The sequence below is a fragment of the Callorhinus ursinus genome, unplaced genomic scaffold (genome assembly GCF_003265705.2).
Source record: "Callorhinus ursinus isolate GAN/ISIS: 27379988/994484 unplaced genomic scaffold, GSC_fseal_2.0 scaffold54, whole genome shotgun sequence".
Lineage (NCBI taxonomy): Eukaryota > Metazoa > Chordata > Mammalia > Carnivora > Otariidae > Callorhinus > Callorhinus ursinus.
Window position 1 is genome coordinate 10169317 of NW_027397116.1, and position 17088 is coordinate 10186404.

At 43.2% G+C, this 17088-nt stretch overlaps 2 protein-coding genes across 8 annotated transcripts in view; one reads left to right on the forward strand and one right to left on the reverse strand.

Moving 5' to 3' along the window:
* USH2A (usherin) overlaps positions 1–9259 on the forward strand; it is a 707317-nt gene extending 698058 nt beyond the window's left edge. Inside the window, exons 60-62 of the mRNA XM_025892244.1 lie at positions 3674–3918; positions 8644–8865; positions 9007–9259. Of these exons, the coding sequence (XP_025748029.1) occupies positions 3674–3918; positions 8644–8865; positions 9007–9096 (557 nt within the window). The 3' untranslated portion in view covers positions 9097–9259. The remainder of the gene's footprint in view (positions 1–3673; positions 3919–8643; positions 8866–9006) is intronic.
* A 2850-nt stretch (positions 9260–12109) lies between these two features.
* KCTD3 (potassium channel tetramerization domain containing 3) overlaps positions 12110–17088 on the reverse strand; it is a 50355-nt gene continuing 45376 nt past the window's right edge. For 3 of the 7 annotated variants that reach the window (XM_073884038.1, XM_073884041.1, XM_025892278.2), the window contains 3 exons: positions 15988–16172; positions 15769–15907; positions 12112–14969 (listed from right to left, as the gene is read on the reverse strand). In XM_073884038.1, the coding sequence (XP_073740139.1) occupies positions 14405–14969; positions 15769–15907; positions 15988–16172 (889 nt within the window). In that variant the 3' untranslated portion in view covers positions 12112–14404. Of the gene's footprint in view, positions 14970–15768; positions 15908–15987; positions 16173–17088 lie in introns of all 7 variants that reach the window. The other 4 variants (XM_073884040.1, XM_073884042.1, XM_073884039.1 and 1 more) reach the window with 3 other exon arrangements.

Genomic DNA, 17088 nt, shown 5'->3' on the forward strand with positions numbered 1-17088 from the left:
ATATATATATATATATATATATATATATTATTCTATGATTCTGGATCTTACATGTCTGGATGCCATGTGCAATTTTGTACAATACCTAACACAATTCCATATAGTCTATCTCCATTTCATTTCATAGCAGCTGTGGGATAGAGTAGACTTTATTTGGTTTTTGGTTTTTGGTGTTTTTAGGAGGAAGAAAGGCAGGGGCAGAGGGAGAGGGAGAATCTTAAGCAGGCTCTACACCCCACTTGGGGCTTGATCTCACAATTTCACATGACCCTAAGATCATGAACTGAATCAAAATCAAGAGTCGGATGCTTAACCCACTGAGCCACCCAGGTGCCCCTGTTTGATATTCTTTAAGCAACTATGATGTTTCCACAAGTGGAGTGGACCGATGGAGGCCTAAGGGACACCAGAACTTAACCAAGAATGCTCCGTAAGCTTGTTGCTAAGATGAGAATTTGAACATGGTTTCTCGGCTGACTCCCAGCCCCATACTTTTCCTGGAGCAGAGGTTATCAAATTGAAGTGTGCATAAGAATCATCTCCATGTGCTTATTTAGTATATGGTTTCCCAGGCCCCTGGCAGAGATCAAGAGTCAGCAGGGCGCAGGAATCTGCTCTTTCAATAAGCCCTGTCCATAACATTGTGTGTTAGCTATAATCAGATTTTAAAAATTAAAAAAGTAAATAAAAATAAACAAGTCCCGCCCAGTGATTCTGATACGGGGGACCAGGATCATGAGTTGAGCAAAACCGCACAACCTAGATTGAGCCACCTCCAAATCCAGCCCGTCCAGTCTCCGAGGTCAGAGGCAAGTACATCTTCCCTGCGGTGGGCAATCCACAGGGTGGGATCTGCTCTGACAGCACCGGGGTTTTTCCTTGAACTCGAGGCTCAGCCACTGCAGTTCCCTACCCTGACCCTGAGGCTTCCATTTGATGGGTGGAGTCCCTTGAAATCAAAGGGACTTTGAAAAAAGAAAACCGAGAAGGGATAAAGACACATCATCTCGATTTTAAGCTCTCCATAAAAGAGGGGAAACCTGTATTCGGTTCCTGAACACAAACTGTTTCCATTGATGAGAGAAGGAACACTGAGGATGGCGAGAAGTTATGAAAAAATTCCAAGATGTATTGTCCAACTAACAGCCACAGTCAGTTTTAACTTTGTGATGTAACTTTTTAAAATGTTCCTGATCTCTTGCCTGAGGCAGCCTTGAAGCACTAAAGTCTGGCCATCCTCATTTCCCTCCTCCTGTTCTGAGGGCTGTTTTCTTTCTGTGGCTTACCTCAGGCGGGCTGCCCTACATTCCCCCTGTGTCCTCCCTAGCAAGGGGCCCACTGGGCCCATCAGATCCGTTTCTGGAGTTACAGCCCTGCGCCACACGGAGGAAATTCAGCTCTTCCAGCGCGTAACCAAGGCTGTTGTTTTTTGTTTTGTTTTGTTTTGTTTTGTTTTTAATTCAAACAATACACATTGATTCCTAGTTAGGGGAATTCCCACCTGCTAGAACTTGGCAGAGCTTTGACCGCAAGTCTTTACTTTTTTTTTTTTTTTTAAGATTTTATTTATTTGACAGAGAGAGACCCAGCGAGAGAGGGAACACAAGCAGGGGGAGCGGGAGTGGGAGAAGCAGGCTTCCCGCCGAGCGGGGAGCCCGATGCGGGGCTCGAACCCAGGACCCTGGGATCATGACCTGAGCCGAAGGCAGATGCTTAATGACTGAGCCACCCAGGCGTCCCTGCAAGTCTTTACTTTAGAGATGGAGAAGCAGAGGCCCAGAGAGGCAGAGTGACTTTTTTTAACCACAGAGCTATCAGAAGTCGAGTTAGGGTTAGCTGAGTCGTGTGGCTCCTCTTAGGGAGCTCGAAATTTAGTCTCCGTCACCTTCTCTCCCTCTCTTAAACCTCCTCACCCCGATTCTGAACCCCTCCTCCCCTCCCACTGAAAATGTGGGTGTCAAGTGTCCAACAGGCCCACCCAGTCCTTGAGGTGCTGCAAAGGGGGAGTTGGTGCAAGGAGCGAAGAGGCGCTTGCCACTGCATCTGTTTGCCTTTCTTCCTCTTGGCCATAAGAACCTGTGTTGGCCGCACACCAGCCTGCGTGCCTGCTGCTGGATCCGTGGGCTTCCAAGCCCGCCCTGTGACCCCAGTCAAGGGTTCGCTGCTTGGGGTACCTCAAATTGAGCACACCCAGAGGAAGTGTTGAAAGCAAAGAACTTTTTATTATTTGTTACAAGTAAGGAGACAGGGAGAAAGCTCTGTCTCCCCATGGAGTTAGTACAGGAAGTTTGATTCAGTGCATGGGGAGGGGTGGGCACGGGGGGCTTACAGAGGCACTTCTGGTTCAATTCTACATGCCGAGCACATCAGCATGCTAGGGCAAACATCGTATGTTCAAAAAAATGGCACAAAACTCCACCCATAGGAAGAGATCTTAGTATTATAATGAGCTAAAGATAACTTCAGGACAACTCCGGGGGGCGTCTGTGCTGGTCCTCGTCCAACCCGGTTCCAACTGGCTCACGTAAGGGGCTGTCGGGCGAGACACAGCTAGCGAGGGGCTCTCGGGTGAAACACCTGCTTGGTTGTGCCCTGGGCTGGCACTGTTCGTTCTGCAAAACAAAACACAGTTCTCCCCAGCTGTTGTCCCTTCCCCTCCTCCCTTCTGCTGAGAGTGTGCAGCCCTCTTATTTGAGTAACTTCCTGTGACATCCTAGCCAACAGCCCCAGCAAGTGGCTGGGCTGGAGATGATCTCTGAGCTCAGCTCGGGCCCCCACTCCGTTTGCTTGATCTCACGGCCTTCTGCTGCCCTGCAGTGAGCCCTGTAAGCCTTTCTCCTGTCTGCCCCGGCTCATTCCAGCTTTCTCCACACCGGCAGACTTGAGAGCTGTGGGCCCAGCACAGGGTAAATACGTGTTTGTTCAATGTGAGCTATTGTGATTAGCCTCACGTGCGGAGAATCACCTCGACTGAACTCGCAACACTTGAACAGAAACCAAGAGTAAGTGGTCCTCCTGCCAAAGGATTTCTTTCCAGGGGAAGCTCTCTGAGGGCCCTGGAGTGATGACTTGCAGAACTTCTGCTATGTCACAGAGAGACCAGGGTACAAGAAATCTAAAGACAACATGTTGGCAAGCACAGGCTGCTTACATCACAATAGAAAGCAGGATCTGGTCTTTCTAATCTGGTTTGCATAAAACTGCCCAGGAACCCAGCTGTTGCATGGAGTGAGGGGACCCTGGGTCTCCTCAGCATTGACTGTATGTATCCAATAGGTTCTCTGTGGTTATATTAATAAGGCTGGGCCCTCACGAGAGTCCATTGCTAGGAAAAGGCTTTGCTCTCAGGGCATGCAACTGGGAAGCAGGCATTCCTCAAGGTTCCCTTGGTGACCCCCTTTAAAAATCCCTGCATCCTCCTCGCCCTTTCCCAGGGAACGTGCAAAGGCAGCAGTGATTTCTATCCCGAGGATCGTCAGAGAGGTCCCCTGAGGGCTGTAAGCTTCTCCCTGCCACACGACACCATTTTCCCGGCCTGAACACAAGTACGCACAAGCACCACGAGACAAACTGCTTTAAACTCCTTTCCAATTTACTATCGAACAACAGGGCAAGGGATCACAAAATTGCCTTCTGAAATAACATTTCCCTTTCCTGTCCCTGGGTTTTGCAGGCCTGGTTCTGACAACTCCTGAAGAAAAGAGAGGATTGGGGAGCAAAAGCACTGAGTTCTACAGCGAGTTATGGTTCATCGTGTTAATGGCGATTCTAGGCTTGATCTTGTTGGCCATTTTTCTGTCTCTGATACTACAAAGAAAAATCCACAAAGAGCCATATATCAGAGAGAGACCTCCCTTAGTACCTATTCAGAAGAGAATGTCTCCACTGAGTGTCTATCCACCCGGGGAAACCCATGTGGTATGTCTCTGAAAGCGGGCCCCATTTCCCTATCACTGGGCTAGAATACTGGCTTTTATTTAGGTGGAAATATTTCCAGAGTCATGGTAACAAGGGATTAGATGACGGCCCCATTTCCCTATCACTGGGCTAGAATACTGGCTTTTATTTAGATGGAAATATTTCCAGAGTCATGGTAACAAGGGATTAGATGACAGTTATGTTTGATAAAATATGGGATCCAAGGAAGGCTAATAGTGACCTTATGAAAGAGACCACCAGAGAGCTTTCTTGTCCCTTCCTCCATGTGAGGACACAGCGAGAAGACAAGAAGACCCCCATCTGTAAACCAGGACGCAGGCACCTACCAGACACTCCATTTGCCGGCACCTTGAGCTTGGACTGCTCAGCCTCCAGAACTTGAGAAATAATTTCTGTTGTTTATAAGCTACCCAGTCTATGGGATTCTGTTACAGCAGCTCAAAGGGACAAAGATACCCGGGAAGTTTTTAAAAACGCCATTGCCTGGGCCTTATCCCAGAAACTCTGGTTCCATTGTTTTTGGGTGGGGCCTGGGGATTGGTGGGGCCTGGGAATGAGGGGCTCCTCATAGCTCCCAACCACCTGCTCCTAAGATAGGAGGTCAGGCAAAGGTCTTGGGGGTGAGGCCACACGTGTGGTAGTGCAGGGGGATCGTGGACCAGAGCACTCATTGACAGGGTAAAAGGTGACTGAATTTGAAGGTGCACTCTGGTGTGGGACTGTGTCTACGTGGAGGAGGAAAGGCTGCAGATTCTAATTCCCACCAGGCACCAGTCCTTTCCAAGTCATGCGTCCAAAGGGCTGCATCTGCCTGAGAAATCGCTTTTTTTCCAGTTTGCACAAAGGTTGAGCTCGTGGCCAGCTGTGCAGCTAAAACTCTGATTACCACTTCCACTGTGTGGGGAAGTTCTTCCACAAGAAGCAATCTCAGACACCAACTGGGTGTCCTACAATTCAACTCAATTCTGACTCTATCTACCGAGAGATGGCGCCAGATTTTACAAGTTAAGGGTTCAGGTCTCCAAGACTGTCCCCACCCCCCAACTTCAGACACCAATCGTAAGTCCAGGTTGTCACCCGGCTTCTGACAGACCAGCTACAGATTGGAGTTTGCAGTGGCCCCTCCTTGGGTTCAATTAGTTTGCAAGAGCAGCTCACAGAACTCAGAGAAACATTTTACTTACTGGATTACCAGTTTATTACAAAAGGATAAAACTCAGGAAAAGCCAGATGGAAGAGATGCATAGGGCGAGGCATGGGGAAATGGTGCTGAACTCCCACACCCTGCTGAACTCACCACTCCCAGAACCTCCACGTGTTCACCAACCCAGACGCTCTTAGAACCTCACAATGGAGGCTTTATCACTTAGGTGTGATTGATTAAATCATTGGCCATTGGCTACTGATCCAAGCTCCAGTCCCTCTCCCCTCCCCGGAGGTGAGGGGTTGGGGGTATGTTGAGGGGGCACTGAAATTCCCAGCTTTCTAATCACAGGGTTGGCTCTCCTGACAACCAGCCTTGGGTGGTGCCCAAAGTCACTCATTAACGTAAAAAAAGACACCTTTGTGGCTCTCCGCACTTAAGAAATGCCGAGGGTTTCAGAAGCCCTGTGCCAGACATGGGACTGAAGACCAAACATATATTTATTATAAATCACGGTGTCACAGCCACACCCAAATTAAGCACAGAAGCCTAGTCAAACCGGCTGAGTGGCAACACTTTAAAAAATAGAAATGAGTGAATTGTCTGCCATCCAGATCTCTTCGCTTGTCCAGGACCCAACAACAAACAGCGGTTAAGGCGCTGACAAAGCCATATCATGGTCAAGTAGTGGAAGTGGGGCCACAGACGGACAGTCATCCCTCTAAGGCCCATGGTTTGTGTCTGGGGCAGGGAGCAGCCATGGGACAGCGAATTGGTGGTGGAGAAGCCAAGACAACGCCCCCACCCTCTGGTCCTCAGCTCTCACCAACCATACCTCCTCCCATTCTCCTTGCTTTCCAAGCCTCCTTCCTCCCTGAGCGCATCAAGCTCCTCCCACTGGGCCATCGCTCCTGCTCTTCTCTTGGGAGGCTCCCACTCTCACTTCATTCAGGTCCCTGCACAAATGTCACTTCCCCTTCCATGTGAAATTAAATTCCCTAGCTTCTTTTTTTATTTTTTTTAAAGATTTTTTTTTTTTTTTTTTTTTTTGATAGAGAGAGACACAGCGAGAGAGGGAACACAAGCAGCGGGAGTGGGAGAGGGAGAAGCAGGCTTCCCGCTGAGCAGGGAGCCCGATGTGAGCCTCGATCCCAGGACCCTGGGATCATGACCTGAGCCGAAGGCCGACGCTTAACGACTGAGCCACCCAGGCGCCCAAATTCCCTAGCTTCTTAGTCTACTTTCCTTTTCTATTGTACCATCACCACAAGATACCATAGTAGATATGCTTGTCTGACTCCTCAAAGAGAATGTGAGCTCCCCAAGAGCAGGGATTTTGTGGGCCACTTACTTTTATACCCCAATACCCAGAACAGTGCCTGGCATATAATAGATATTCCACAAATGTTTGTGAAATGAATGAATATTGAATGGCCAACTCAAACCACCAGCCATGTGCTACTATTCAGTGTATATTCATCAGAAGATCCGCATTGAAGAGCAGATACTTTAAAGTTTTCCTTTGTGGAAGAGTAACTCTCTCTCTGAGGAAGCCATGTTCTTAGAAAAAAGAAGCACCACCACTTCCAGAGTTCAGAAGTGCATGGAAGGGCCCAGAGGACCTGAGGCCACTCTAGCCTGGGGACATCAGCTAAATCAACCCTGGGCCATATGGAGTACATGGAGAATGTGGAAGAGAAACTCTGGAGCTCTGCTGGGTACATCTACTCTCTAACGTGAAGTGTGCTTCCAGGAAAACTTCCCCACATACCATTAGTGTAACTCATTTCAGTGATCAAATCTCTTGTCTCTTGACCCATACCCTATAAGAAGGCACCTCTGCCTCATAATCCTTCACAAGGAGGAATCCAGTTTTGTCCGCTTGGCTAACTGAGGGATCAAGAAGCAATCACATCATTCCAATGGGAAGTTACTCTGGATGGTACCATTGCTCACAGTTCTCATGAGTCTTGTCAAGCTTTGTTTCATCAAAGTGAAACCCATGAACTATCAGTATCAACATCACATAGGAGCAGGACCTGAAGCTCTGAGAAAGAAACCAAAGAGTCTGCTATTTCAACCAGCACTTGGGAAGTCAGATGCACAGTAAAGTCTGACAATAGTTATAAATGAGTTAAAAATATAATACATAGAATACAAGGCCTGTAAGCAGTGTGTATAGTCTCATGACCAATGAAAACAGGTGGGGGGATTCCACTTATATGAGGTATCTAAAATAGATTCATGGAAGCAAAATATGGTGGTTGCCAAGCTGGGGGAGGGGGGAAGGGGTATTGCTAATTAACAGGTATAAAGTTTCAGTTCTGCAAGATGAAGACGTAGGTTAATAACATGTACTTACAAGCCTTCTGATGCTTTAAAAAAATTTTTTTAAAGTAAACCATTCTCACAAAGTTGGAAGAATATTAGTGAAGGTTAGTCAGATGAAGGAGAGTAGACTTCACATTAGTAGAGCAAAATAAAGAGCCATATTTTGTGTCCATGGGCTCCAGATTCAATGACTAAGATTCTGAACAGGATCAAGAGGGATCCACCTGCTCAGTGTCTCAGATTGACTTTCTTTTCACTTGGGTAGGTGGATGACAGTTATCCCTGAAACACACACACACACACCCTGAGATGTAGCTCAGAATGATTATATGATTATGCTATCATTGCAGAAACAAAGAATTTGTTTTATGGTCATTTTGTTTGTTCCAAACACTAACTGATGCCTCCCCATTTGTTCTCAGTTTGACTCTGTGGCCGATATATCTGATCTGTCAAGCAATGTTACCCTAAAAAGCTACACCATGCACTTTGAGGTACCTCTGTGTGCTGCATGAATGCATGATCTTTCACATGATGTGTTGACTGCACAATGAAAAGCAGGAACATTTCGTTGATTGGACCATCTAAATCAAACCTCAGATATTTGGAGTAGCTAGATTTTCTTATGGCACATTCGAGTTTCTAATCATATAGGGCCTTTGTCTTTCTGATGTTAATACAGGACCTGATTTATTTTGAAGGCTGAGTTTCATAAGGAATAGAACAATATGAATGAGAAGAGAGGGTGAGAAGAGAGGGTGGGAAGAGTCCATTTCCTTCCACAAATCCAGGAATTTTAAAATATATAATACAACCGTGCTCACTTGGCAACCATGAGAGACCATTATTAACTTTGCTATGGGAAAGCATTGAACTCAAGACACAGGCTCTGTGGTGACACTCATGAAGGGATTACTTTGTTAACCCAACCTCTATCTCCTTCACCCCACCACTTCACAAAGCAGCAAGCTCTTATCTACAGGGAACAACAGCCAAAGCACTAGGGCATGAACTCTCTAGGTGCCAAGAACACTGGGTGTCTAATATGACTATTACTTTATCATCTCACCCTTACCAAGAAACCAGGGGCCACAGTATTCCAGATAAGCTAAGTTCTGTAGTAGGATATGGTGTGTTCCTTCATTGACAATGTGTGACACACAGTTTTCTGTCCTATTTCAAACCCATTTTCTTCAGACTCTAATCACCAACAGCAACTTTCTTTTCAGGGATTAGCTGATACCAAAATTCCCCGGTCCGGGACACCCATCAGTATTAGGAGCAACCGGAGCATATCCGTACTTCGGGTCCCAAGTCAGAGCCAAATAAGCCAAACCTATTCCCAAGGCTCTCTCCCTCTCAGTGTCAGCCAACTCATGGACATTCAAGACAAGAAAGTCTTGATTGATGACTCGCTGTGGGAAACCATCATGGGCCATGATAGTGGATTGGTGAGTTTTGAGCATACGATGTCAGCCTTTAACAAAATACTTACTGAGTACTTTTTATATTAAACTGATAGAACTATCAATCAGTGGCAAACACTATTGACAGTGAATGCCCTAATCAATGATGATTGGCTTATTTTTCAGTATGTGGATGAAGAGGACCTGATGAATGCCATCAAGGGCTTCAGTTCTGTGACTAAAGAGCACACCACATTCACGGACACCCAGCTGTGAAGGATGGAAACTTGCAAGACAAAAAGCTGCAAGACCTGCTCCATACCCCCTCCCCACCGGGTTGTCACTGACTGACACACCATACATGCTAAAAAGCATCGCTTCTTATTCTGTAATCCTTTTTTAAAAAACAAGGATTGTTTTTGAAATTGTTCCTCCTTAATAGAGGTCTGTTTTTCTGGTGGTCTGAAATAAGGGATACTATCAGTATGGAAATACTTATTTTGCTCTTATTTGGTGGAAGCTAAATAAGCATGTAATTTTCATTTGGCTCAAACAGTGACTCCATTGGTTAAATGAATAATTAGTGACAACTTCAAATTGGCCCACAGTTGTTACAAGTAAGTGAAGTTACTAGTTTAAAAACAAAGCAGTTTTTTTCTGAGAGGATGTCACTACTCCTCCTTTCAATCCCTTATTCCCATGCAATCCTGTGAGAACACGATCCTGTAAGAAGAATTCTCATGATCATAGCTACAAAATAAAATGCCAGTTTCAGGCCAAAAGCTGAACCAGTTAGAGAAAAACAAGCTACACTGAGGGATACACACTGGACTGAAAGTTCAATTTAGTGGCAATGTTTAGGGATAAGTACCAAACTTAACTGAAAAAAAAAAAAGTTTTCACCAACCTTTTAACAGAGCACTGCATAAACTTATAAACCTCTGTTCTTGCATTTATGAATCTTCTGAAAAGGACGAAAGGGCTATTTCCCACGTGTTTTACATGGTTTTGAAACTACAGTACTTTCCAGAAAATTCTGTCAATTCGCTGAATACCCAGCGATGCCGACATCTTCAATTTAACCTTTCACATATTTGCATTATTCAATTAGCCTATGTGGAATTTAAAAAGGAAACATTTTGTGCTCCTTCCAGCTTTGAAATCGTTTAAATTAACATTTATACATAAATGTTACATAAGCCTGTATATTCTATGTATAGCTATGTGTCTATGACTCTGGACTGTGTCCCTTCATTTCAGAGAACTGTTTTAGCCCTCGAGTCATTAAGAGCGGAGGATATTCCACAGTTCCAATTTCCATGGGTCAAAAGTTTGTCATCTGCTCTATTTGGATTAGTCATTGGTGAAAGTGTTACAGCAAAAAACATTTTTTTTCTAAGTCATCAACATAAAAAAGGTATTTAAGTTTGTTCTTCACGGAAAACATTAAAAAAACAAAAACAAAATGAAACAAACAAAAACAACTGTCTTCCTATTCTTAAAGGTCTACTTAATGATTCCAGGAAACTATTTTGAATCTATAGGTCTCATACACGATTGTCTGACAGTATTTTGTGAGTTAATCCCGGGGTAGGTGGAGTTTCCCAAAGCTAACTAGCAAAAATTTGTAAAATAGAGGATAACATTATTCTGCCTCAAAACAACTCAGATTGTGGACTCTGGGGGGGGTTACTGAGGCTTTAACCAAATCTGTGAAGAACAGCTCGTCAGATTGATCAACTCCCAATAAACCTTGCCAACTCTAAGTGTCAAAAGCACAGACCAGTCTTAAACAGAAGTTCTGCCCCCTCGTTAGAACTACTATAAGAAAACGAATCTGAAATAATTGTGCACCGTTGGCAGTGGATGTACAAATTATAAGATTTTTTTTTTCTCGCCAAAAGTTTTATATTTTCTTAAATCGAAACACGGGATTGGCTAATTTAGTTTACTGGTTTTAATTCCATTTGTTGGTTCTGGGTCAAGAAGTCGTTTAAAGCTGGTACAAGTGAGCCTTAACCAAGGCTGAGTTTCTGAGTCACACGAGCTAAAGGTACGTAGGGAAAATGTGCTTTTTTTCCAGTTATAAACTTGCATCTTTATCCTTCGTCTACTCTTCTGCAAATAGGATTTGCTGGTCACAGGTGGATTTAGGAGATTGAGGTCGTCCTCATTTTTGAAAAATTAACTAGATACCTTTATCACAATTGAAAATTTCTATAAAATGGTTTCCTCACATTGCTACTTTTTAAGATTTTATTTATTTATTCATGAGAAACAGAGAGAGAGGCAGAGGGAGAAGCAGCAGGCTCCCCTCAGAGCAGGGAGCTGGACACAGGGCTTGATCCCAGGACCTTAGGATCACGACCTGAGCCAAAGGCAGACAATTAACCAACTGAGCCACCAGGCACCCCCTATCACAATTTAAAACCTAAAGAACACAAATAGAGAACTGCAGGGGACTTTATATTAAATCATTCTCCATTTAAGCTAATTAGACTTTTAGTTATTACATGAATTCATTTAGCTGTATCATTTACGTTGTGATCCCATAGCTGGACGGAAGCTTCTATGGCTCCCACCAAGAACATTGCCCCCTGTTAACACTCAGAACCTTACTTTCATCTCTTTCAGAGAAGCCCAAGATTTCGTTATTTTAAGTGGTATTGTGTGCTAAGCCTCGTTGAAGTGTAGACGCATCCCTAGAGACTGATTCAATTGTCTGCCACGGGCTGAGGCATCAGTGCTTTTCAAAGTTTTCAGGGGTTCCAGGGTGGAGAGCCAGGGGTGGAAAGCAACCGAGATGGTTGCTCATGGGCTGAGCGATCGGGCACACCACTCCTCCCGGACTGAGCAAACGATGAGCAGGTCTCTACGAATCCCTTTAAATTGGTTCTGAATCTCCTGACACAGGTCTGACCACTTGCAGAGGCCACATTCCCAGCTTCGGAACTACTGTTATTCCTAATATATCAGCTGTTTGGTATGAGTGGGTAGCTATGTTTTTATAAGCTCTATTAAAAATTATATTTATAGATGACTTGTCATTTCCACTAAATGGAAAACCTAAATATGAATCTGTCAGTGTACCTGATGCTGATCTAAAAATCATGCTGGCATCAATATAACTCTTCTTGAACAACCTGTAAATAAAACATAGGCCAGATGGAATAATTCAGTGATAAGGAACTTAATTATGTCACATGAGTAGTTTATTTCCAATGCACAAATATCATGTAAATTCATCTCAAGATGGTTTAATTGTTCAATGTAAACCAAGTTTGATTTATGAAAACACACTGACAGCTCTGAGTTATATTTATAATTTACACATAAATAATGATGATAAAGGTAAGCCCATTTAAGAAAACAGGATGTTCTGGATCATCTCTCAACCATCGATGTCCATTAGGATCAACGGTGGTGCTTTTTTTTCAAAAGCGTGGGTCCCACCCACCAGATTCGAACTGGGCAGGTCTGGAGGGAGGCCCCCCGCAGTTGCCTGTGCGTACCCTGAGGTCAACGTCATGTTCTCAGCCTTGATGAGAAAGCCGGTAACAGGACCACAGGCTCCCGAAACAGGCAGACATGAGTTCAAAAGTTGGCTCAGTAGCTGACAAGCCTTGGGGCTGGCTAAGTTATTTCTCCTCAGTGATCACACCTATGAAATGCGGGTGGCAATGCCTCTGCAACAGGTATGACAGTACTTCTGAGAACTCTCAAGTACAGAATTAGTTGACACTCTCTTCATTGTGAAAATTCTAATTCTGTTCTTGTTTTTCAGCAAAGTATACAGATTCAGCTCAAGTTTTTTGTTTGTTTTTTTTTGGTGACAAAAATACCTAATGAGGTAGGTAGAAGGAAAACGCTTAGGCTTGGCAGGGATCATCTGCTCCAGGTGCCAAAATGGCAGCTAGACTCCAACCCCTGTCTGAGCATCAAGGTTCACACTCTTGGGAGTGAGAGAAATAAAAAAGATCTGACTCGTAGTAGACTGCAACCTGTGGTAGAGTTGAGTTGCCTTTTTATGGGATTTTACTATATAAGAGTCTCCTCCACCCCTGCCTCCCCCATGGCCTTTTACTCTTGGAAAAGGCTGGTTAAATACAATTTTTTCGTTCATTTTCTTACTTGCCCACCCACCTTTTACATGACTGTGATAAGGAGAAAGAAGGCTCCAGAGAGATTGACAAATCCTTAGCGATGCGGCAATGACGTTTTGCCGGACCCTTCCTCTCAGTGAGAATGTAAGTCAGCCTTCGAGTGTGTTCCCGGCCCCTCTGCCCTCCCCACTTCTGACCGCGGGAAGGAGACTCGACCCAACGAGGTGTACTTTGCAGGTGTACCTCAAACAGCATAACTACTCCTTAAATAACCAACAACACATAGTCTTAATCATTTTTATTAGACTTCACTGATAAATAAATACAAGAGAGGTGTTGTGAAACCACTAGCAATATAGTAAACTTTAAAGAATTTATTTCAATTTCACTCACTTATATTTCTTGGAAGGGGAATATATACATTATTCACCAGTAAATGCTGAATGCTTTAAATTTACAATTGCCCTATGTGCAGAAACTTGACAATTATTCCAATTGAATGAAAAAAAGATAAAAAAATTTTTGTTCTCATAATTCAAAATATATTTTAAAATAACATTTGTATAGCAGCCAAAACCCTTAACCAAAAGTTGAGAACTGCAGTCTCAGAAGCTTAATAAAATGGCCACATTCTGACTTAATTATTTTCATTATTAATAGTTGGGCGGGAAACACACGGCCCCTAAATCAAACAAGGCAGACCGACAACTAGCACAGTTTCCCTTCTGGGCACTGACAGCTCTAACCTTGATTATTATTTTTATCTTTCATCTGTTCAAACACAGATAATTGCTCCAACTTTAAAGAAAGTTTAAATGGACTTTGGGTATTTAATATTGGTGATGCTTGCTAAGATTTAAGAACTCCAAAAATGAGAATCAGAAAATGACCCATGATTTAAGAATACCTGAAGGGACTGCCTACCACACAGTGTAAATTGGTGTTCAACATCAATAGTGTTTCTGAATTAGATGATATTTTTTCACAAACATAGCACCTCATTAAATATCTGGTAAACACATGGCAATCACAATAAGTGTTGGGAGACTATCCGAAGAGATTTAATGTGATTCACTTCACGTAACAATGAAAGACAAATCTCAAGCATAATCAAGATTAGGAACACAATCTGTTGGTCCCCGTGCCCTTAGGGATGCTCATCTATAGTGGGCACCATCTTATTAAGACTTGGTACGTTGCTTCCAAAATCCAGAGAGTAGCTAAACATTGAAATGGACTCTTGCTTTACAAATGATCTGTTAAATGTACTTGTAAAACTAAAAAAACTTTCCAAAAGGTCCAAAGAGATAGAATTATTTTATCTCCTTACTCCAGGTAATTCTGTTAAAAAGATCCTGCATGAACTCCAGTTTTAATTTGTAAAGTTTTGGTGTAAAAGCTAAAAGCTAATGTATTGAAATCCAGTAAAGTTTTGAACTTTCATCTAAATTAACAAAACAACTATTTATTTTGGTGAGTTTTCACAAGCTGTATTCTTGACCTGAAGAATCGCTTTTTTTATGCCGAGGAGATGGAGTGGTCTTCGTGGGAGACGGGGAAGCAGTACCGGGTGAGTCTGTCCCTCCGTCAGAAGTACTCGGGGACGATGCCAGGTAGGGAACCTTCCTTCTTCCAAGGAATCCTCCTCCTTCAAAACCCCCTTTCTTCCGGAACTCCACTCTGTTTTCATTTTCTTCTTCTGAGGACCTTTTCTTGGATTCTAGACCGTCAGCTATTTTATGCACTTCCGATCCACTGTCTGATTCTCTCAAACTTTTTATTTCTGCTCCAGGAGACTTCCTCTCGGATACGTTACATTCCCCCGTTGCCCGCTTTACTTCAGCTTGTATTGGACCCAAGTTACCATTTTCAGGGACAGCTCTTTCTACATTTCTGTTCAAATTAATAGTCTGGCAGTCCCTGTCCCTGTCCCTGTGAAAGCTCTCAGTCCTCCTCGCTCTTGCTAACAAAGGACTCTCTCTGTAAGGCCTCATGGAACCGTAAGTAGCTGCCTCATGGATGGTTTCATGGTGCTGCAGCTGAAGGCTGAAACAGAGTTTTTAAAAATTATAGTTCAGATTTCTTTCTGGGATTGTTCAGGGGCACATCTCATTAATTAAACTACCAATGAAAAGACATTATTTAAATATTAAAGAATGATATATCCCCTTATTTCTATATATAAAAATTTACTTACTAAGTACTCTCTATATTATGTATTAGTGTGTGCAAAGGTATATGCATATCAAACTACCAATGCAAATAATACCATACATATATATTCAGTCCAGCTGGATTCCTGAATAGCGAAAAAAGCAAAGGGGGGAAAAAACCCTTTAAAACCAATGCAGAACTAATATAATTTAGTATTTAGTCCTCAACTCAAATTTGGAATTTTTAAAAATGTGGGAACTAGAAGATATACTATGCCACTGTATTAAAAGTACATAATAACTAAATGTAAGATGAGACAGATGATGTAATCACTTTGATTAATATGCCCCTAAGGCAACAGGGACAAAAGTTCCACATATTACCCAAGGTGACATGTGGTTTTTCTAATTTCCTTTAAATGAACTCTTGATCGCATAATAGGCATCTAGATTCGCAGCGATTCACCAAGTATTAAAGTGAAAAAATGTTTTTCTATGAAAAGAATCAGATATGCTTGAGGATGAGAAATTTAGCAAAATTTTTTTAAAAAACTGAGTACCATCATGAAGTCTGAATGAAAAATGTACCTTGAACGACATGGCTTTCAACAACCACGCGACTACGGCAGCTCAGCCAATTTTCCCAAAAGCGATGCTGAACTTCTGATACAATACCCAACCCTGGCACCCACCTCGAACTGGATTCACGGAGACGGCTGTGCTGAAGCACGGAAGTTGCCGGACTGATGTTAGGTGTTGCGCAGCGAGACGTGCTCAGATCGCACTGATCCAGTAATTTGAGCAGCTCCTCCTCAGTGGGACCACCTACGTCTTCGGGAAACACACCCTCATTACCATCACTTCTGTCAAAAGCTCACCCTGTGCCGAACAGCTGCCCACACAGAGCCTACCCTTCTCCTCGCTTTTGTTCACCATATCCATGGCAGTGGTCAGGTCCCACATCTGAATGCTGCCGTTCGTGTGGCCCGTGAACAAGTAGCGCCGGGGCCGGGAGCCCATCCTGCTCGACCCCTCACATTCTCTCACCGTGAATGACGATATTGTTGTGCAGTCAACAGCCTGGATCTCACAGATCCTGCAAAAGATAGTCGTATATATAGCTGTAAATCACGGGCAACAACTAACACTTTGTAAGTCAGATTTTTGAAATCGATTGCTTCCTTATGAGTGCTCTATATGTGTAAGACATTTAAAATGTTCAAGGCAGGTCGACAGAAATAAAATTCAAGCCTTGTTTCTTTGAGTGTGGAGAAAAGGCGCTTATAAAACAATACATTTAAATAACTGAAATAATGCAAATAATTTAAGTCTACCTTAAAAGAAAAACAGAAAGAACCTTGATGGGAATTGAGTAATTCTTTAAAAGGAAGTTATAAAACTAAAATGGCAGAAAGAAACAAAGCAACTAGGCATGAAACTAGAAAAGACCTTGAGAAGTCATTAAAACTTACGTACAGGGACACCTGGGTGGCTCAGTCAGTTAAGTGGCTATCTTCAGCTCAGGTCATGATCCCAGCGTCCTGGGATCGAGCCCCACATAAGGCTTCCTGCTCGGCGGGAAGCCTACTTCTCCCTCTGACCCTCCCCCTGCTTGTGTTCCCTCTCTCGCTGTCTCTCTCTCTCTCTCTCTCTCTCTGCCAAATAAATAAATAAATAAATAAATAAAATCTTTTAAAAAAATAAATAAAATAAAATTTATGTGCAAATTACAAGTCTGAAACCAGAAAAAAATGTATAGCTGTATGGAGGGGTCTAAGTAGCAAACTCCATTAGGATAATATTCTTAACTTTTCTGAAGCATTTTTATAACTATTTCATTGATTTTCATTAAGGATAAAAGAACCTAAAGACAATTATCTACATCTGACAAACGAGGAAACCAAGGAATAATGTCAGCAAATGATTTGCCAGTCATTTAAGAGCTGACTGAATTGCACTTGATTGAATTATTTCTCCCAGACTACTTCAAAACAGACGGGGCTTATAAAAAC